At 42.0% G+C, this 22,306-nt stretch overlaps 2 protein-coding genes and 1 non-coding gene across 4 annotated transcripts in view; all 3 read left to right on the forward strand.

Moving 5' to 3' along the window:
• Positions 1 to 5,242, forward strand: part of LOC127573830 (uncharacterized) — an 18,540-nt gene extending 13,298 nt beyond the window's left edge. Inside the window, exons 4-5 of the mRNA XM_052022340.1 lie at positions 2,400 to 2,478; positions 5,053 to 5,242. Of these exons, the coding sequence (XP_051878300.1) occupies positions 2,400 to 2,478; positions 5,053 to 5,242 (269 nt within the window). The remainder of the gene's footprint in view (positions 1 to 2,399; positions 2,479 to 5,052) is intronic.
• rbmx (RNA binding motif protein X-linked) lies at positions 4,985 to 21,621 on the forward strand. 2 transcript variants are annotated; one of them, XR_007956837.1, is made up of 10 exons: positions 4,985 to 5,116; positions 7,038 to 7,158; positions 8,538 to 8,644; positions 9,698 to 9,860; positions 11,153 to 11,281; positions 11,363 to 11,474; positions 12,755 to 12,883; positions 12,977 to 13,068; positions 15,393 to 15,495; positions 19,526 to 21,621. XR_007956837.1 is itself a non-coding variant. In XM_052022460.1 (9 exons), exons 2-9 carry the CDS (start codon positions 7,050 to 7,052, stop codon positions 13,968 to 13,970), a joined length of 1,149 nt encoding a protein of 382 aa, XP_051878420.1. In that variant the 5' UTR covers positions 4,985 to 5,116; positions 7,038 to 7,049; the 3' UTR covers positions 13,971 to 14,329. The 2 variants fall into 2 exon arrangements, 1 of the variants encoding a protein (XP_051878420.1); XM_052022460.1 differs by lacking the exons at positions 15,393 to 15,495; positions 19,526 to 21,621 and adding an exon at positions 13,663 to 14,329.
• On the forward strand, positions 12,233 to 12,304 carry LOC127573962 (small nucleolar RNA SNORD61). Its single transcript, XR_007956848.1, has one exon. It is a non-coding gene; the product is annotated as a small nucleolar RNA SNORD61 (small nucleolar RNA).
• Positions 21,622 to 22,306: the final 685 nt, after the last annotated feature.

Consider the following 22,306-nt stretch of genomic DNA (forward strand, 5'->3'; position numbering starts at 1 on the left):
CTGGCAGGTGGAGTACAATGTTGGTAAATGTGAGGTCATCCACTTTGGAATGAAAAATAGAAGATCAGATTATTATTCAAATGGTGAAGGATTGTAGCATATGCTGTTGTGCAGAGGGACTTGGGAGTGCTTGTGCATGAATCGCAAAAGATTGGTTTGCAAGTGCAGTAGGTTATCAAGAAAGCAAATGGAATGTTGGCCTTCATTGCTAGAGGGATTATATTTAAGAACAGGGAGGTTATGCTGCAACTGTACAGAGTACAGGGTGAGACTGCACCTGGAGTACTGCGTGCGGTTCTGGTCTCCTTACTTGAGGAAAGATGTACTGGCTTTGGAGGCGGTGCTGAGGAGGTTCACCAGGTTGATTCTGGAGATGAGGGGGTTAGCCTATGAGGAGAGATTAAGTCGCCTGGGACTATACTTGCTGGAATTCAAAAGAAAGAGAGAGGATGTTATAGAAACATATAAAATTATGAAAGGGATAGATAAGATAGAAGCAGGAAGGTTGTTTCCACTGGTAGGCGAGACTAGAACTAGGGGACATAACCTCAAGATTCAGGGGAGTAGATTTAGGACGGAGATGAGGAGAAAATTCTTTTCCCAGAGAGTGGTGAATCTGTGGGATTCTCTACACAGTGAAGCAGTAGAGGCTACCTCATTAAATATATTTATGTAGTGTAGCGTTTAGTGTAACGCTATTACAGTGCCAGCGACCGGGGTTCAATTCCGGCCACTGCCTGTAAGGGGTTTGTATGTTCTCCCCGCATCTGCATGGGTTTCCTCCGGGTGCTCCGGTTTCCTCCCACATTTCAAAGACGTACGGGTTAGGAAGTTGTGGGCATGCTATGTCGGCACCAAAAACGTGGCGACACTTGCAGGCTGCCCCCAGAACACTCTACGCAAAAGATGCATTTCACTGTGTGTTTCTGTGTACATGTGACTAATAAAGATATCTTATCTTATATTTAAGACACAGTTAGATTTTTGCATTGTAGAGGAATTAAGGGTTATGAGGAAAAGGCAGGTAGGTGGATCCGAGTCCACGGCCAGATCAGCCATGATCTTATTGAATGGAGGAGCAGGCTCGACGGGCCAGATGGCCTCCTCCTGCTCCTATTTCTTATGTTCTTATGTCTGCGCCAAACATGATGCTGAATTAAACTAAATCTCTTCTGCCTGTATGTGATACATATCCTTCCATTCCCTACACATCCATTTTTCTGTCTACCAGCCTCTTTAAGCACTACCATTGTATCTGCTTCCACCACCATCTCTGGCAGCCCACCCAGGCATCCACCACTCTCTGTGTTTAAAAAAAATACTTGACCCGCTCACCTTAAATGCATGTCCTCTATTACTTGAAATTTCTATCCTGGGCTGAAGATTCTGAGTGCCTACCTTATCTATGCCTCTCATAATTTTATAAACTTCTATCAGGTCTCCCTCAAGCCTCTGATTCTTCAGAGAAAACAACCCAAGTTTGTCCAACCTCGCCTTCCAGCTCATGCCCTCTGCACAGGATCCTGGGAAACATCTTCTGCATCATTTCTAAAGCCTCCACATCCTTCTTGTAATGGGGCGACCAGAATTGCACACAATACTCCAAATGCAGCCCAACCAAAGTTGTATATAACTGCATTGTGACTTCCTGACTCTTGTACTCAATGCCCCGACCAATGAAAGCAAGCATGCCATATGCCTTCTTTACCACCCTATCTACTTGCATGACCACTTCCAGGAAGCTATGGTCTTGCACACCAATATCCCTCTGTATATCAATGCTGTTAAGGGTCCTGTCATAATTGTATACTTTCCCCTTACATTTCACCTCTATCTGCCATTTCTCTGCCCATATCTATATTCTGCTGTATCCTTTGACAGCCAGCCCTCTACGCTGTCCACAACTCCACCTATCTGGGTGTCATCTACAAACTTACTAACCCACCCATCTACATCTTCATCCAAATCATATAACTATCACAAACAGAGACTACAGCACCAATCCCTGCAGAACACTACTGGTCACGGACCTTCAGCCAGAATAGCATCCTTCCATCACTACCCTCCATCTTCAATGGGCATGCCAATCCTGAACCCAAACTACCGAGTCACCATGGATCTCATGCATCTTAACCTTCTGGATCAGCCAACCATGAGAGACCTTGTCAAATGCAACATAAGCACACCTCAAGGATGCGTGCTTTTTTTTTGTACAAAACGTTTATTCATTAAAAAAAACACTACAAAAACAACCAACAGCAAACACGCTACTTCTAGTACAGAAAGAAACAACCCGGCCGAAACCAATACCCGCACAACACTACGCCTGCAACCGCAAAACGCACGACACGTCACACCAGAATCATATCCGTCTCGTCCACCACACACGTGATCCCAAGGGGCCCACCAAGCGCGGATCTCAGCCAGGGCGCCCGAGGAGACCGCGTGCTCCCGTTCCAACGACACCCGCATGCGCATGTAAGCGCGGAAAGGATGCGTGCTTAGACCACTGCTCTACTCTCTCTACACTCATGACTGTGTGGCCAGGCACAGCTCAACCACTATTTATAAATTCACCGATGACACCACTGTAGTTGGCAGAATCTCGGATGGCAATGAGGAGGGGTACAGGAGTGAGATAGATCTGTTGGTTGAGTGGTGTCACAACAACAACCTCACACTCAACGTCAGCAAGAATAAAGAATTGATTGTGGACTTCAGGAAGCGGAAGTCGGGAGAACTCACACCAATCTTCAGAGGGGTCAGCGGTGGAAAGGGTGAGCAGCTTGAGGCTCCTAGGCATCGACATCTCAGGATCTATCCTGGGCCCAACACATTGATGCAATCATGAAGAAGGCATGCCAGCGGCTCCACTTCATTGGGAGTTTGAGGAGACTTGGTATGTCACCAAAAACTCTTGCAAATTTCTACAGATGTACAGTGGAGAGCAGTCTGACTGCTTGCATCACCGCCTGGTATGGAGGCTCCAATGTGCGGAATCGAAAGAGGCTGCAGGGAGTTGTAGACTCAGCCAGCTCCATCGTGGGCACAACCCTCCCTGTCGTCAAGGACATCCTCAAGAGGTGGTGCCTCAAAAAGGCAGTATCCATCATAAAGGACCCTCACCACCCGGGACATGCCCTCTTTACATTACTACCATCAAGGAGGAGCCTGAAGTCCCACATTCAATGTTTCAGGAACAGCTTCTTCCCTTCCGCCATCAAATTTCTGATCGGTCCATGAACACTACCTCCTTATTTCTCTTTAGCATTATTTATTTATTTTAGTAACATAGTAATTTTATGTCTTTATGTTGCACTGTACTGCTGCTGCAAAACAAATTTTGTGACATATGTCAGTGATAATAAACCTGATTCTGACTAAAATCCAGGTAGACAACATCCACTGCCCTACCCTCATCAATCATCTTTGTCACGTCCTCAGAAAACTCCATCAAATTTGTATGACGTGAGCTGCCTTGCTATGTTGTCCCTAATCAGGCCATCTTCTTCCAAATATGCATAATTCATATCTCTCAGAATCCTCTGCAAAAGCTTCCCTACTACTGGAGAAATGCCACAGATGCTCTCTTTGCAAAATCATCCTTATTTACTGTAAGGATAAGTGAACCAACATCAGTGTCCTCATCTAGGCAGCACTCCCATATTGATGCCATGGTTACTCTCAGGCGGCAACGTTGGGGAGTAGATTACAAGGCGGAAAGAGGAAAAGATTCAAGAACATGCTCAAAGCTTCCTTAACGAAGCACAAAATTCCCACTGATTTCTGGGAATTTATGGTCCATGGCAGCTCAGAGTAGCGATCAAGGGAAGAAGAAATTATGAACATCAAGGCCAAGGTATCTGAAGCACACAGAAGCCCTGCTTAAGTGGCCACAGAAATCCACAAGCTACCCACAACCCCATGAGCCACCTCCCATCTCATCTGTGGAAGAGGTGATGGTTCCCACAACTGCCTCAATACCAACAAAACAGATGGGACTGCCTAAAAAGAAATAAGGCACATTATCTCAGATGCTTCAGTGATTGAAATGACAATCAGTGGTTCAGTCTCTAAAAGTATGCATACACGATTTATTTATGTACTATGGCTCAGCTACTGAGGTTCATGTGATCTTGGACCTGCAGTGGAAGCCCGGAAGGTTGAACAGTTTCCCAGTGGTCCTACGGATTAAAGAGTAAATTGCTGGAAAAAGTAAGAGGATCAGGATCAGTTTATTATCACTGACTTATATGTCATGAAATGTTTTGCTTTGCAGCAGCAGTACAGTGCAAAGGCATAAAATTAATATAATTATGAAAATAAATAAAAAGTGCAAAAAAAAGAATGATGAGGTAGTGTTCATGGACTGTTCAGAAATCTGATGGCAGAGGGGAAGAAGCTGTTACTGAATTGCTGAGTGTGGGTCTTCAGGTCGTGTACCTCCTACCCGATGGTAGTAACAAGAAGGCTCCTCAGCAATGGATGCCACCTTCTTGAGGCACCGCCTCTTGAAGATGTCGTCGATGGCGGGAAGGGTTGTGCCCGTGATGGAGCTGGCTGAGTCTACAACCCTCTGCAGCCCCTTGTGATCCTGTGCATTGGAGCCTCTGTACCAGGCGGTGATGCAACCAGTCAGAATGCTCTCCACTGTACATCTGTAGAAATTTGCAAGAGTCTTTGTAAGGGTCAAGCAGCATCTGTGGTGGCAAAGGGAGGATCAAGGTTTTGGGTTCCATCTGAACCTGCTAAGTACTTCCAGGAATTTATTTTTTGCTCCCCATTCCACTGTGTGCAGTCTCCCGTGCCCTGCAGTGTTTCACCCAGCTATGAGCTTGTACATGCTGTGTGGAATGTACACATCCAAAGGACAATAGGAGGGGCGGGGCCACAGTCTGATTGATGTGACCTGGACCAACCACTATGCCAGGCTAGCAGACGGGATAGGTGGCTCCGCCCCTGACATCCGGGGTTGAGAGCCTCAGTTTGGTGGGACGGCGGGTCTATAAAAGAGGATCCGATCGCCGGCGCCCATTTGCTTTTGTGGCGCAGGAGGAGCCAGAGCTCGGCTAGTGGTGTGCGACTGTGCCAGGGAGTGACGAGCGGGTCGGTAACGGTGAGTATTTGCCGCCCGCCCGGGTGGGTGGGAGAGCGGGCGGTTGCGGGCGCCCGGGTTGTCGGTGAGGCCGTGCGGGTGGGGGAGGGGTGTCCGCCATGTTGTGAGGGAAGGGTCCGAGCGTGAGGAGCCCGGCGGGCGGGCGCGGGGCCGCCGCTGGCTCACCTCGCCTCCCTCCTCGTCAGTGTGTCTGGAGTAGTCTCACACCGGCCGGCCGTCCTCCTCTGTCGCCACGGTCACATCGAGCATGGCGCCAGCGGCGGACCGGAGCGCCGCCATTTTGTGACTGGCGGGAGGGGATGGCGCGACCCGGGCTCCAACGGCTGCCAACCGCCGCGCCGGGCCCGGTGCTGGCCTCCGTGTACCCGGGGTGTGGGAGGGGGGAATGGTGCCGTAATATGAACACAAAGGACGTGATCCCCGCGCTGATGGCGATGGCCCGGCGCTGGGCCAGGGCTGGATGGCTCCCGCTGCTGATGGCGGGGGGTGGGGGAAATTCCCGGCCGTGAGCAGTTGTGCAGAGGGTGGTCGCCATAAATGTTATTCCGAGAGGGAGCGGTCGGGTCAACGGCCGCTAAAACTGGGATGCCTGCTGGTGGGAAGGACTTGAGGCAGCGATTGTGTGGAGAATCAGGCTGCCTGGCCAGCCCCTGTGCTGTTTTGTTTGCTGGGGGAAGGGGAAGCAGAAAAACTGCAGAGAACCTGATCTACATCAATCTTGAGGGCAGTGTGCGCTGAGCAGCAAGGAATTAACTTCACCCTACCGCGCCCACCCCGCATGCACCTGTCCTGTTGCTCAGGCAGATGACATCAATTTGTGCCCATAATAGAGAACTGTGCGTGCTATCAACATTGGCTTGGCAGTATCTGGTGAATTCCTGGTGGCCAGTGAATGTTTGGTTTCCCCTCATCTATTGTGGAATTCAGTCTTGCAATGGCTCGGTTGGTTGAAGCTGCTTTGTAACATAAGGAAACTTGTTTCCTTTCACACCTTTCCCATGAGCAAAAAAGCCAGAAACTACACTGAACCACCTGAGCAATGGAAACAGGCAGGGACTGTAAAGGATGTTGTTGCCCTCTTGATTGTAGTACAGCCAATATGTATCCACTGTTCCATAAATATGTGACCAGTTTTTTTTTGATGTATGTAGTACTATTAGGGGTTTGTATTCATCAGAGTGTTTGAACCTGGAGATGCTCTGCCACAATGTGGTACTATGCTAAATGCGTGAACTGTTGGAGAGAAAAATCTTTGTTTCAAATGCTTATCACAGCGAAAAAAATGGGACTTGTAGGAAGCAGGGCAAATCCCATTCTAAACCTGACAGGTAATTGGTCATTAAGCATCTAGCAAATGGTTCTTTTTGCATATCTCTTTTTTTACTTTGATTCCCAGTGATGAGATACTGTTGCAGGTATAGTGAGTGTTTGACACCATTGTCATATTGCCATTTAAGATCAAAAGCTTCAAGAATTCATGGAACGTAAACTGATGTATTTGAGTCTAGATCATAGTTAAAAGTAGAATCAGTTCTTAGTGACTCGCATGCATTATATAATTGGACAGTTCTGCAGGGAAGGGACAGGAAATACACTAAACGGTTTTCAAATCTTAAATGTTGCAAGATCTCATTTTAATGATTTGCTTCAACCTATTCCCTTGATCTGTGGGATATCATGGAATGGATCTTTATATGGCTTGTTTTGACAGATGCTAGGGTCTTCTCTTCCCTTTTGACAAATTAGTCTTGACACTTGTATTTTATCGCACGATTTGAATATTTAGGTTTGTGTGGTTTAACTTCTTGAAGTATTAACTTTCAGTGGATTTTGATGTTTTCAGTTGATGTGCAGTTGCATACAGCAGTAAAATATTATGGCAAAATGTATGTATTAATGTTAACGTATATATCTTTTTTAGGTAACTATCAAGATGGTGGAAGCAGATCGTCCTGGAAAACTCTTCATCGGTGGCCTTAATACTGAAACAAATGAAAAGGCACTTGAAGCAGTGTTTGGCAAATATGGAAGAATAGTTGAAGGTAGTTAAGTTTAGGTTAATTTAGGTTAATTCTGTAAAAAAAAGGTTCAAGTTGCATTTTTCTTGGTCAAGGTGGTGAGATGGCTGAAGCTAAGGGTTCTCCAGCAGGTTTTGGATGGTATCAAGGCTGATTTCTAGAAATTATGGATGATGTGCATAGCAGATGTTTGCAGTGGTTGGGTGGAGGTTTGATTGAAGGACAAACCCAAGCATAAGTGGAGATGTGCTGTTATTAAAGGATGTCACTGTTATTAATTAATGAGGTATTGCTCTGTTGGTAATAAGGAATGAGTAAAAAAAAGTCTGGGTGCAATTTACAACCAGAGGTTTTGATTGGAGTATTATGCCATTTTGGTGCCTGCCTGGAGGATACATTTGCCTCGGATTCGATGTATTCATTGAATTGATTCTCTGGATGGGAGGTGTTGTTCCACAAGGAGAGGTTAAGATTGTGCTGCAATGATAAGTTTAGAAGAATGAGAGGTGATCTTGCTTTGACTAACAAGATACGTTGAGTTTGACTAGATGACAGAGCAATAGCCATCCTGAGGTCCTGGTTGCATGCCATTTCAATTCCCCTTCCCTCAGCCTTCTCCATTGGTAGGATGAAGCCCAATACAAACTTGAAAAACTGCACCCCGTATTCTGCCTGGGTAGTCAACAACCCAATGGTATGACCATTTAATTTTCTGATCTCGGATAACTTACCTCCTGCACTTACACCTCTGGTGGCCCTGGTTTCCATATACCTACTACCACACACTTTGCTCACTTTGTTCCATCTACCCTTCCCTCCCCCGTGGTTTCCATTATCACCTTCTTTATTAGATTCCAGTACTGGTAACCTTTTTTCCTGCTTATCAGCCTGTTTCAACCTTTTATCCCCTCCCTCCATTTGCCTGTCATTCTTCGCCCTCCTCAGTTCACCTATCACCTACTGGCCCCATCTTGCTCCTTCCCCTCTTTATGCCAGCTATCTTCCCTCACCACTCAGTCTTGAGGTGGCATCTAACCCAAAGCTTTGCTGCTTGACCTACTGAGTTCCTCCACTAGTTCTTTTACTTAATTTTCTTTTCTCTAACTGGAGAGTGAAAGTTTGGGACATAATCTTTAGGTAAGTCATAAATTTAGCTCTGAGAAAGTTGAATAAGTTTTCATTTATTAATTTTGGGCTGTGCGTGCTCACTATTCAGAAGTGTTAACTCAAAATCAGTGGAGTATAGGGACTTAGGGGAATAGTGAGGCACAGGATCAGTAATGAACATGTTTGGAAGTTGGGGCTGATTTGCAGGCTGTTCATGTTAGGAATTCGTTATATCAATCTACTGCTGAAGTTCAGATTGGCCATGAATTAGGAACTAATTTATATTTTCCTTTCAGTTCTTCTAATGAAAGATCGTGAAACAAACAAATCAAGGGGTTTTGCTTTTATTACTTTCGAAAGTCCAGGAGATGCAAGGGATGCAGCCAGGGATATGAATGGAAAGGTGAGGTATTAAAATCAGATTGTTGTCATGTCCCATGAAATAAAGAGTGCTGTGTGTACTTGTTCACTCTGGAAAGAGTTAATTCAAATATCAGTGGAACTGATTTTTTAAAAAAAAATTGGAGGCTCGAAACACTGAAAGTAACTGCTTATGTGAGTTACTGGAGTGTAAAATATTTTGCTCATGAGCAATGGCATATGTTCCCATGTCTGCCACAATAAATTGACTCCTGCAAAGCATGTTGACTGGCTTTCAGTTGATGACTTTGGTCATCAGCGAAGTAGCTGTCAGCTATTACAGCAATATTCTGTGCTATCATGCTCTAAATTTTCCAATAATGATGTCTGTGGATCTGGTTATTCAACAGAATAGGACTTGCTATTATTATTAATCCTGTGCTGTTGTACCTGAATACTTGTAATTTGTGAATGTTATGCTGCTGAAGGAAATACAAAATAATGCCATGGTGCATCATCTTTGTATAAATTTGATTCAACGATGACATCTTTGGGATAAAACAAAACTGGTGCCTTTTTTCCTCAAGATTTCGAGTTTTACCCACCCAGCCAAAATTTCCATGACTTCCAACTAGTAAGAGTTATTCACAAAGCAAGTTTTGAAGACCTTAAGTAATAACTTGCCGCCATTGAGGTTCAAAAATTAATTATATCATGAACTTGTATAAATCTATATGCTGTCTTATTAGATACAGCTATTAATTACTGACTTTCTTTTGGCAAGTTAAAGGAAAGATGAAAGTTTCCATTGTCCTGGTTAAAGGTGTGTAGAGTGGAACTTGTGCTGTTTAATAACACTTCTGGTTTTGAAAGCAAAACATAGTTACTTGGTACATAAGATTTAAAAATAGTCATGGATCCCATTTTAAAAACTTCACAGTTCCAAAGTGAAAACAATGGACCTACTTGGGACTTCAGTATAATTTGTGGTTTGTGTCTCCAATCACAAGTGACCTTATGCCCTTGAAATGCCCTTTAAGTTCACTCCTGAGTGCACGACAAGCATTTTTATTACTCCGTCTCAATTTTTTTTAAGTCTTTGGATGGAAAACCCATTAAAGTAGAACAAGCTACTAAACCAGCATTTGAAAATAGTGGACGACGTGGACCACCCCCACCCCCAAGAAGCCGTGGTCCTCCTAGGGGGATTCGAGGTGGAAGAGGAGGTAGTGGAGGAATGAGAGGTCCACCTCAAAAAGGTAAATGGCTGAAACAAATTATCAAAATCTAACTGTGCAAGAGTAAACTGGCAAATCTATTGCACTCTTGTCTGGACATTCACAACTAACCAAATTTCAGAGTGAACCTGAAATTCAGTAAGCTTTGATGAAAGGAAACAACATAAAGTTGGAAGTTTGGATTAATAGACCCTTTCAAATGGGCCTCAAATAAGTAATGCTGAGTTCACACTCCTCGTCTTGCAGAACTTGGATTAGTTTGAATTGACTTTTCAGTTTCTAAATTTTTTGTACATAATCCTGAACAATTTTCAGATCCATGCTCAATGTCAGGTTGCATTCACGTGCAGGGACCTGATGACCTAGAATTGTAGTAAAAGATGAAATGTCTGCTGCATGTTAAATATTTTCTCCTGGAGTTTTGCAAAGGCTGACAGTGGTAAGTTTGATAACATAGCCTTAGTACTGCTATCCAAAGAGGTAGCCATATGATTAAAACAACATCCAGCAATTAGATATTAAACACGTAGGCGTGTGATCTTGGTACTTGTATTGAACAGTTTGTTAAACTGCACTGTAGCTAAGATGCCTTTTGTTAGAGTTGAGGTGTGAAAGTAAACATTTGTGAATAGTATTTACAATATGTAGAAGAGTTTCCAACTAAAACTGTTTGTTGGAGCTTTCTGTTGGGCGATTAAAGTGCTAGCTTGAGAAGTGTATCTTGAGCAAAAGTGTGGTGATTTACACCTTTTTAATTTCATAGATATGCCTGGAGCCTTGTTTTCATTCAACTAAAATGGTTTCTGTAAGAGTTTAAATCAAAACCTAATTTCAAATTATAAACTGTGAATTACAAACAAAGTGCTGGAGATGATCAGCAGGTCAGGTACCACCTGTGGAGAGAGAAGTAATGTTTCTGATTGATGGCCTTTCATCTGAGTTGTATCTCCACGGATGCTGATCAACTCCGGTACCTCCACCATGTGGTATTTATTTCAGATTTCCCGCATTTGCTGTTTTTGTTTTCCAAATATGGTAGTGGATTTTATTCAAAGTAAGGCTCTGAGGATGTAATGCTGAATTTTTTTGTCTTTGTGGAGTTTGTAAATATTAAACTTCACCATGATAATGAGAGTTTTCTTAAGTAAATTAGAGCTTCATGGCATTTTATAAACTAAGATATGGTTGGGCATGTTCCAAAAGTACAGAGCAACATAACTACCTTTTAATTTGACACTGCAGCCAATGTAGTGAAAATGCATGCAATCCGGTTTGTATAAATCAATAGCCATAAATATTTATTTATTTTTTAGTCACCTCTAGAGGACCACCATTGAAAAGGGGTCCCCCAGGACGTGCAAATGGACCCCCACCTAAAAGACCTCTTCCTTCGGGGCCAATGCGAACTGGGGGAATGGGCGGAAGAGGAAGTGGATCGAGAGGTAAGAACATTATTCGGTGAAGTTAAAATTTTCTGCTTTGTTCAGTGTGAAAATTTGAGTGACCGTGAATTTTGTTCCTAGGACCTCCCTCGCGTGAAAGGGACAGCTATGGTTCACCTCCATCCCGCAGAGAGATGATGCCGTCCAGAAGAGATGATTATATTCCCAGAGAAGATTACTACTACAGAGACAAGTATAATCTTCTTTTCTTTAGGGAAGTGAAAAGCTATGAGTTACTAGTGTGCGTACATTTTGGTAGGAAGATTAGGAGGCAAGAGGAAATCACAAACTAAAATACTGGTTGGGCCACAATAGTCCACCTCTCGGTCAAGATATCAAGGCTCTAGAAAAGTTGTGCTAGAAATTTACCAACATGATTCTTGACATGCAGGACTTGAGTTATGTGGATAGAGTTCAGAAGTTGGGGTTGTGTTCAATGAGAATATGATAAAGCTATTTAAACTCGTTAGAGGAATTAACTAGATAGAAACTGTTCCCATTTACAGATGATTCAATAGTTAGGGGACATAGAATGGAGATGATTGTGGAAAGAACCATAAGCGGCTATGAAGAAAATCTCTTCCACTGAATGGTTACCTGTAGGATGCACTGTTGTGAAGGCAGGTTCAATTGTGCTGTTCAAGTGAGAGCTAGCAGAGAATCTGAATGGTTACAGGGAGAGGAATTGGGTTTGCTTTTAAACTGAAACTCTGGACATGATTGGCCTCCTTATTGGGTTTTAGCCATACAAAGAATAGCACCTTACTGCGGCCTTCCCAAATTGGATAAAAGTCTAGTTACTATGCGGGTCTGTAAGCCATCTCATTGCAATAGCTGCTGATTTTCGGCCTACCTTGGGCAGTAGCCTCCGGACTACGTGCTGAGAAACCAAGCAGCATCTTAAGCTATAGTTGTGAATGCAAGTTTGGCATCTACATTGTGTAGTCTTAAGCGATGATGACTTCTCTAGCACTGATCATGAGAAATGATGTTACTGCATTTCCTCTAAGAAGTTCTGAGCTTTTCATCAGTTGCTTTCAAGAGTTGCATCTCTCAGGCTTTTCAAGGAGTTATTAGATAATGGATCATCACAACTTGCAATCACATTCAGCAGTCGAAATGGTTTATTTCTTGAAGTTTATAGATTACAGGATCAGTTTTGCTGAAAATTGTACAATTTACAGTGTGTTTAGACACTTTTAGTCTTGACCTCACTCCAGTGTTAGGCTTTTCATGTCTTCTAATGAAGCTCATAATTTTCAACCTATCATATGGTGATGTTGTCTTGCTAGAATTTTTAGCCAGTACTTCTGGCTAATTGTAACAGGTGCTGTTTTTTTCTTTTACTTAAAAAAAATCACAATAACCAAATCATACAGCTGTCGTTTGACAAAGTTAACTGCACCCTACTCTAGATTCTGATTTGTGCTTTACGGGTTAGCAAACTCCTTCTCATTGTTTTATACATTGCAGTTATTCTAACAGAGATTACCCAAGCTCTAGAGATGCAAGAGATTATGGTCCACCACCAAGGGATTCATATAGTTCCCGTGAATATTCCCACTCGGGTGGCCGTGATGATTATGGATCACGAGGCTATAGGTACGACTGAATTTTGTGCCAGTGTTAAACCATTTGATTGAATTAACATCTTGATCATCTTCACACAGTCATGATGAATGATTTCAATTCCAGTGATCGAGATGGATATGGTGGACGTGAGGCGCGTGACTATTACAATGATCGCCCAAGTGGTGGCTCCTACAGAGACTCATATGATGGCTATGGTAAGATGGCAATTGATTAGTGTCAGTGTTCATATTGATGCAGACATTCTAATTATATTTTGAACAAGGGCATACATTTTCTAACTTGAGGGTTTCTTTGTCATGCATATGTCTTTTTGAATTTCAAGCAGTTTATTTCTACAGTGATAAAACCCAGTTGAAATCCACAGCAAAACAAATGATCTTCAAAAAAAAGAGCACAAACTTGCCGCTGAGCAATATCCGTCAAACAAAAGACCTAGTCATTTAAGAAAATGCATATTCAACCTGTAATCAAATAAAATCAGTTACATGTGCATACCTAAACCTAAAGGCTGGAAATATTTCTGCATAACCTCCCCATCTGTTGCTGGAAGGATGACAATGTGAGACACTACCAAAATGAGTTAAGTCTTGCATTTAAAAACTTCATTACTTTGCTCAAATGATCCCCAATGATGGGAGCATCTCAATGCTGCATCTTTTCAAATGCTGCAAGTGCAAACAAGTTTTTAAAAATACAAATTTCAACAAAGCTGCAGTAAGTGAGTAAATCTTATAAAATGTAAGGAATATTTCAAACGTTTCCATATGACCTGACCATTGACCCTGCAGGTAACTCACGAGGCGCTCCACCTGCACGAGGGCCGCCACCATCTTACAGTGGAGGTGGCCGTTACGATGACTACGGCAACAGCTCTCGGGATGGATATGGTGGAGGCCGTGATAACTACAGCAGAAGTGATACTTACTCAAGTAGCCGCAATGATCGTGTTGGTAGGCAAGATAGAGGCCCAGGTCTTCCAATGGAAAGAGGCTATCCTCCGCGCGATTCATACAGCAGCTCAAGCCGCGGAGGAAATCGTGGATCAGGGCGTGGAGGAAACCGCTCTGACAGGGGCAGTGGCCGAAGCAGATACTAAAGCTGAACTTAATATAACTTGGACCAAAAAACCCTTGCTCTTAGTGCTGTTTTTCCTTACTGAAACACAACAAACAATTTGAGGTGAAAGGACTGTCAAGTGCTTTCCATGCAAGCAGATTTTGAAAATTTAATTTGGTTTGCTGTTTATTGTTAGTTTCTGTTTTTTTAAAAAAAAAGTCAGTTTGTACTTTCTAGTGGGAATGGTGCAGAGACTGGTTAAACATGAAAAAAAAAGTTAATGTTATATTGGTGCTACTGTCTGTGGCTTTTCCATACATACATATGGATATATAGAACTAGATCTTGCTTTGTTGCACCAGTGCTATTGTGAAATAAAAACTGAACGTTTTCAGTGAATCATGTTATGTTGTTTAACCAAACTCCTTTGGTGGGGTGGGGTTGGGGTGTGGGAGGTAAATGCAAAGAGTTTTTTTTAGTTGGTTTTCTTTGCCAAATGGGAAGGAAAAAAGTGCCCAGACAACTCAATTCAACTAACAGCAAGCAATGCCGATGAACCGTTCATAACTGCCCGATGAAACCTTGCAATTTTCAAAATATACTAGTTGTATTTCAGTCTCCTCCAGTTACAGATCAACATTCAACCTCAAAAGCTCCAGTCACAGCTGACTCTGAAGCAAGCTGGTTTAAAAAATTACAAATCATCAGCAGTGAGTATCTTTAAAAGTGATTTGTTTTTAAGTTCTGGCTTAAAGTGGATACAAATCTTAAAATTTCCCAAATGTCATTTAAGCACTTTTATGACTCCATTTTCTGCAAGTGTAGTATCTCACTTTAAAAGGAATTTGCTATGATTTTAAGAATTGGGCATCAAGATTTGCAAAGAATCATCCTACAAAGGCCTGTTACTGTTCAAAAGCTGGAGACTTAGGAAAGGCAGTTGAATCTAGGACATTCTCAACCGAATCAAAGAGCCATTTTTATGTGAAAAGAGCAACTCTGGTAAGCAACGCAAACCTTTTTATGTTAACCTACTAAATGAAACCCATGGTTACATAAGGAAGCACTTCGCTCACCAATTATAACTCCATGTTCAATTAAAACAAAATGGAATTGCGTAGGTAATCAACAAACCATTATAAGTTGCCTACTAAATGAAACCTGGTTACATAAGGAAGCTATCGATCACCAAATATTGTCATCCTTCTGTTCGATTTAAATGAAATGGAAATCTATACATAACGCAAAATCAAACCTGCAAAGCAATTTTTCTGAAGCACGTTGGACAACTGTTGAATCCTCAGCAGCATCAGTGGACTGACTGGAAAGCCAATGGAAAAAGTAAATTGTGATTTGAATGATTTTAAACTCAATATTTTTAGTAGTAACTAACTGAATTGTAAAGCACAAATATTGAGTTAGGTTTCATAAAGTACAAGCTTCAGCATGTATTTTCTTACAGGATGAGGATATAGAAAATCGTTTTTGAAAATTTTGATGCGGAACTGTCCACCTGTTGGGTGATTATATCCTGAGCTGAATCACAGTGACGATCATTTAACCAGGTACCCTATAATTTCCTTATCACATTGAGAGATTTTTGTATAACTTTTGGTGGGGTGTGGAGGTAGTGTATAGTATGTTTCAGTTGGTTTCTTTAACCAACCAATTTGTGTGGTAAATTTATTTTTAGTTCAAGATATGGAAGGACTGCATTCGGCTGATTACAATTTTTAGCACAAAGGAAAGATGGGTCCCAGTGACTATTGGGTAATATGGCCTGACACATGACACCATATCCCAATACTAATTGATGATATAGTTTGTAGATTATGTAATTTTAAAAAAGTAACACTTGGTAAGTGAGCATTGTGTTCTGACAAGGAACTAGAGCATTATTTAATGGTTGCAGTGTGGAAGAAGCCCATTCATCTTGAGTCTGCAGCATCTCTGAGAAATGCAGTGGTCCCACTCGGTGAGTGCACGACCATGGCCCTGTAAATTCATTGAAGTTTACCTAGCTCCCTACAATTGAATCTGCCTCCTTTACTACGCTTGGTAGTGCATTGTAGACCTTGACTCCGGCTGCATTTTTTTAATAAAACGTTTGTCATTTGCTCCATTTACCAAAATCTTAATTCTAGGACCTCCAGTGGGAACAGTTCTCCCTTCCGTCTGTGTCTTTGATTTTGAAATCCTTTGAGAGATCCCCTTTCTGCTTCCTTTTAAAGGAAACCAGCCCAGATCAAGATTGTCCATATGACTAATATGCTTAAGTATTCACCAGGGAGATAGACTTTGACATTTGTGAGGATGGCATACGACAGGCTGATATGCTAGGGCACGTTGACGTGAGGAAAGAAGATATGCTGGAACTTCTGGAAAAATATTACAATAGATAAGTCACTGGGGCTGGATGGGATATATCCAAGGTTATTACCAGAAGCGAGGGAAGAGATCGCTGTGCCTTTGGTGATGATCTTTGCGTCCTCACTGGCCACAGGAGTAGTGCCAGATGATCGGAGGGTGGCAAATGTTATTCCTTTGTTTAAGAAACACAGTAGGGATAACCCTGGCAATTACAGACAAGTGAGTCTTCAGTGATGGGCAAATTATTGGAGAAGCTTCTTAGAGACAGGATTTATGGGCATTTGGAGAAGCGTAAGCTGATTAGGGACAGTCAGCAGTTGTGAGGGGCAGGTCGTGCCTCACGAGCCTGATTGAATTCTTTGAGGATGTGACAGAGCACATTGATGAAGGTAGAGCAGTGGATGTGGTGTACATGGACTTCATTAAGGTGCTTGATAAGGTTTCTCATGGAAGGCTTATTCAAAAAGTCAGGAGGCATGGCTATGTGGATTCAGAATTGGCTCACCCATAGAAGACAGAGGGTGGTGGTAGAGCGTATTGTGCCTGGAAGTCAGTGACCAGTGGGGTTCCGCAGGGATCTTCTTGGACCCCTGTTCTTTGTGATTTTTATAAATTACTTGGATGAGGATGTGGAAGGGTGGGTTAGTAGGCTTGCTGATGACACCAAGATTGGTGGTGGTGTGGATAGTGTAGAAGGTTGCTGTAGATTACAACAGGACATTGGTAGGATTCAGAGCTGGGCTGAGAAGTGGCAGATGGAGTTCAACCCAGGAAAGTGTGAAGTGATACTTGGAAGATCGAATTTGAAGGCAGAATACAATGTTAATGGCAGGACTCTTAGCAGTGTGGAGGAACAGTGATCTTGGCATCCATGTCCATAGATCCCTCAAGGTTGCCATGCAGGTCAACAGGGTTGTTAAGGAGGCGTATGGAGTGTTGGCCTTCATTAGTCGGGGTATTGAGTTCAAGAGCTGCAAGTTAATGTTGCATTTCCATGGAATTCTGGTTAGACCACACTTTTGAGTATTGTGTTCAGTTCTGGTTGGCTCATTATACGAAGGATGTGGAAGCTTTAGAGAGGGTGCAGGGGAGATTTACCAGGATGCTACCTGGATTAGAGAGTGTCTTATGAGGCTAGGTTGAGTGAGCTAGGGCTCTGGAGAGAAGGAGGATGAGAGGTGACTTTGACAGAGGTGTGCAGGATGATAGAGGCATAGATGGAGTGGACAGTCAGACTTTTTCCTGGTGCAACAATGCCTAACATGAAGGGACATAACTTTAAGGTGGGGGAATGTCAGGGGTAAGTTTTTTTTTACACGAGTGGTGGGTGTGTGTGGAACGCACTGTCAACAGGTTGTGGGGCAAATACATTAGGGACATTTAAGGGACTCTTAGAAAGACACATGAATGATAGAGAAATGGGGAGCTATGTGGGAGGGAAGGGTTAGATAGATCTTGGAGCAGGATAAAATGCCTGCACAACCTTGTGGGTCGAAGGGCCTGTACTGTGCTGTAGTGTTGTATGTAACTAAAATTTCCAATTCCCTCTAATCATTTTACTAAATATTATGCATCCTTTCCAAAGCCTTTGCATTGTCCTTAGTGTGTCATTGAGAAGTGGATACCATGCTCCAGTTGTGGCTGAACCAGTGTTCTTGCAATCTCCATTAACTTTCTCACTCTGTCCTGTTACTTTCAACAAATTGTGCACAAGTACCCCCAGATCTGTTTTTCTTTGTTCTCGTTGATTCACTGGTTTTATCTTTTCTAAATTTGGAAGTTATACTATGCAATGTCCCAGTAATAAATGTATGTTAAGAAAACAATGGGGAATTCCAGCCATAAAAATCTATTAGTAAGTTGTGAGAAGGCAATAGAGCTTGTAAAGTTGTATAGGTGGAGAGGGCAAGAAGTTGGCATTCAGAGTATAATGTAGGATGTCTTTCACTAGTATGATTTCTGTTATGTCACCAATTTTATATCCAAGCTGTTAGGGTCCATTTTTTTCTTGGGTTTGTCATCAATATTAAAGCTTGTTAACTAATCCCTTTCAGAAGTCTGTGTATATTTTATCAACCTTCCTAATTCATGGAAAAAAAAACCTTCAGCTGTACACTCTGCTTTAAGCAAATTCATGCTGGCTTTCTCCAGTCAGACCATGCTTGTCCAAGTGACTGTTAATTCTGTTCCTGTTCACTGCTTCTGGAGTTTTTCCCCATTACTAAGATAACTGACTGGTGTGCAGTTATTGGTATTATATTGTTTTGAGCAAGGGTGTAATGTTGCAATTTTCCAGTCCAGAAGGCTGTAAGTGATTGAAGTACAGTTAGCCTTGTACCTCTTCTATCCACTTTAGTCCACCCAGAATTTCTGCAATATCCTCTCTGAAACTGTAGCAGTTTATGAAACTGCTCATAAAAGACTGATGTAATGGACTTGTTTAGTAACTTTGTACTTGTTTAGTAACTTAGTAAATTGAGTACCCATAAGTAAATATCCTTGCCTTTGATCAGTCTCAGCACCCTTTATAATCCTAGTCTGCTCATTACAACCTTGTTTTCTTTGATTATCATTTCCTTTTTTCTCCCCCCCCCCCCCCCACTTCTTCTGGAGTAGTCAACCCAGTACTCAGTTGTGTTCACAACCTGCTGTGTTTTAGCTCTTAGTGGATTCCTGGGTTTTGATTTTAACATTTTTGCTGCTCCACTTAAGTTCTCCTGCAGTTGAATAATATTTTTACCTGCTGAGCATTGACTCCATTATACCTAGGTTAGATGTGTTCTCATTCCTTTGAAATTAGTTCTTCAATTGACTTTTTACCTCTTGGTTCCCTATCTTTGCCCCATTTAGCCTGGTGTCTGAGGTCACTTCACAACACCACCCTGCTGCCTACATTGCTTGATTTTTTTAAAATCCCAGTTGATGTTTAAGTAGTTGAATTATTCAATTTTTATTCCATTTTGTTTTTCAAATGTCTGTAATTCCTCTGCAGCCTTGCTCCTTAACCTCTCCACCAGTTGACAGGCATGTATAGTCGCATTTTTTTTCTTGACTCCATCTTTGATTGCTTGGTTCAGCACCTCAATATTTCTCATTAACATAGCCATTTCTCCCTTCCCTTTCCTGAGCACCTGGTAAAGAAATTAAAGCCGGAGCTCTATTCTACAGCAGTCTTTCTGGAATGAATATTATGATTACTGAGTTGCTGCTACATTTTCTTTTCAGATCAGGAAAAATCTGGATTTAAGTGATGTGACCATTGAAAATCCTTAGTGGTGGAGCAGCATAAAGTGTGGAATAATGAAGAGAGCTTGAACTCCATTGGACCATTTCATGAGCTACAAGCCATTCCTTTAAGCACTCTGCAGAGAACAAAAAAGGCAGTTGGAGCTATAATCCACCATGTTTTTGAAGTGCATTCTGATTTCATCTACAGCACAATATAATAACCTCTGCCAAAAAAAGAGGGAGTATTTAAAGGCAGTCTGTTTTTGTACATCTGTTCTTCTGTTCACCTGTCTTTTTCAGTTATCTTGAACAGTTGAGTGATTATTGTAAAGCTTGCATTTCCTCATGCCTGTCCATAGTTGTCCTCTTTGCTGGGCTGCTGATTCATCTCCTGCGATTAGAATTAATATGATAAACACGTATTTCCTTGGAGAAGATTGTCTAAAGGTGTGACAGATTTTGAAGAATGAGATGATCACATTGCAGTATTGGTAGTCATACTAATGGGAGGCTTGTTTCCCTAAGTTGCTAGGCTTGGATCTAGGGGTTATTTTCAGATAACGGATCATTTCACGCTGGAATTTCTTGCCATGGATCTTTAGTTGGCCACCAAAAGGGCTTTGGATGCCTGATGAGCAAGTAAATAATAGGTCAAGGGACATGGGACACGAGGAGAATTGAGGGGTCATCAATTGGGAAGCAAAAGTTTCCTTGTAAATATTTACTAATTTCTTTAATTATAATAAATGATATGCTGCTGAGATTGTGTTAAGCAATGAGATTTGAATGTGGTATGGGTGTGAAATGAAATGCAAAAGCCTTGCATAATATCAATCCTTGGAGTGGGGACATTGTAGATTTGGTGTCCTGAGTGTAATATTGCTACATTTACCATTGACTTGGCTAAGACTGAATTGAGGTTGCAAGGTGATGTAAACAAGTTGAATGGGAAGATAATGGCAGATGCTGGAGAATATGGATGCATGTGAACTAGAGAAGCAAGAGTATTTAAACAGTATTACGTAGGAAATGTTAATGTGCAGATTGTCCTTGTACACCTGTCGCTGAAAGTGAACATTCAGGTGGAGCAAGCAATGAAAGCAAATGGCTTGTTCACCTTCATTGCAAGAGGCTTTGAACAGAGGAGCATGGATGTTTTCCTACAATTATGCAGAGCCTTGTTGAGACCACACATGGAGTCTAATATTGGTTTCTGTATCTAAGAATATAGGGCTCTTTAGTAAAGTTTACCAGACTGATTCTTGGGTCGCAAGACTTTTGTATTAGCAATGATGGGTCAATTGTATTCACTAGCACTTAGAAGAATGGGAGGTGGTCTCATTGAAACATTAAAACTTCTGACAGAACTAGACTGGATACAAGGAGGTTGTTTTCCCTGACAGGTCTAGAACTGGAGATCAGCTTCAGGAAATGGGTAAAACATTTGGGTCACATTGACAAGTGGTGAGCCTGTAGAATTGTTTACTGCAAAGTGGTGAAGGCAAAGATATATGCTGAATATATTTAAGGAAATGGGTGCCAAGGGAAATGGTGAGATTTTGTATTGAGAGAGATTCTTATTGAAGAGAATAGGTTTGAAGGGCACTTCAATAAGGACTAAGGACCAGGGCTGGTAAATAGGATTAGTGTAGATGGGTACTTGATGGTCAGCATGGAAGGGGCCCCTTTCTGTGCTGTTAACTATAATGGAATGGCCTACTCGTATTTTCCATGCTTCTAACAGTGATGTTGAAGCACCTCTCCTACAACTCAAACTTGAGCCGCACTTGGCATTTTAAACAATTGCAGTTGGCTTTTTGTTCCAAGTCCAGTGTTAAAATTGTTGCCTCATCCAAAGAGTGGAAAGTAGTGCTAGTAGTGTTGAAAATTAGATCTTCTATCTTCACTGAGAAATTAAAGATTTGTAAATGGCTCACTTAATGCATTTGTTATTGTGCTGGAACACCTGAGTGAACCTTTTGAAATGTACAATGTTGCATTTTGTTATGTACAAAAATGTATAACTAACGATTGTAAGAATTGTACATTTTATAGGTGAACTTTTACAATAAATGCCATTTTTTGTTACGGGGTTTCATGTGTTTACGTTGTTTGGTGAGGTGGGGGGGGGGGGGGGGGGGGTAAAGTAAGTCCATTTATTCTGACCTGTATTCCTTTCTCATAAAGTTTCAATGTGGCTTTGACCATATTCCTCAGAACTTGGAAGGGTCTGTCAAATTGGATTGGTGAGCAACTGTTGTGCACTGAATTTGACTGCTCTTGCATAGAGAAGATCCCATTGTGACCATTGAATAGAATACACTAAATTGCAAGTAATTACAAAATTACAAGTGCATTGCTTCATTTGGAAGGATTGCCTGGGTCCCTGAATGGTGGAAAGTGTTTTGAAAAAGGCAGGTGTAACCACAGGAGATGCCTGGAAAGGTGCTGTGAAAATTCATGGCATTGGTCGAATGGCCCCTTTACTAACAGGAGAGAAAAGATGTGTTAGATGATGGCATCCTCTTTAAGGTGGAGAGGAAGATGAGAACAAGGGCATCATTGTGAGTGTGAAGGAGCAGAAATACAGGAAGTAGAATAGGCTAACTAATCCTATTGAGCCAGACAAGAAAATGCTGCATGGATGAGAGTTGTCTGGTTGTGTTCGTAACAATTGACAGGCTTCAGGGACGCACTCCAGAGGGACTGGAACTTGTATTTCTGTGTGACTTAGCTCAAATAAAATTGCACCCTGTAAGTATATGACCATTAAATCAA

This window comes from Pristis pectinata, chromosome 8 (assembly GCF_009764475.1).
Source record: "Pristis pectinata isolate sPriPec2 chromosome 8, sPriPec2.1.pri, whole genome shotgun sequence".
Lineage (NCBI taxonomy): Eukaryota > Metazoa > Chordata > Chondrichthyes > Rhinopristiformes > Pristidae > Pristis > Pristis pectinata.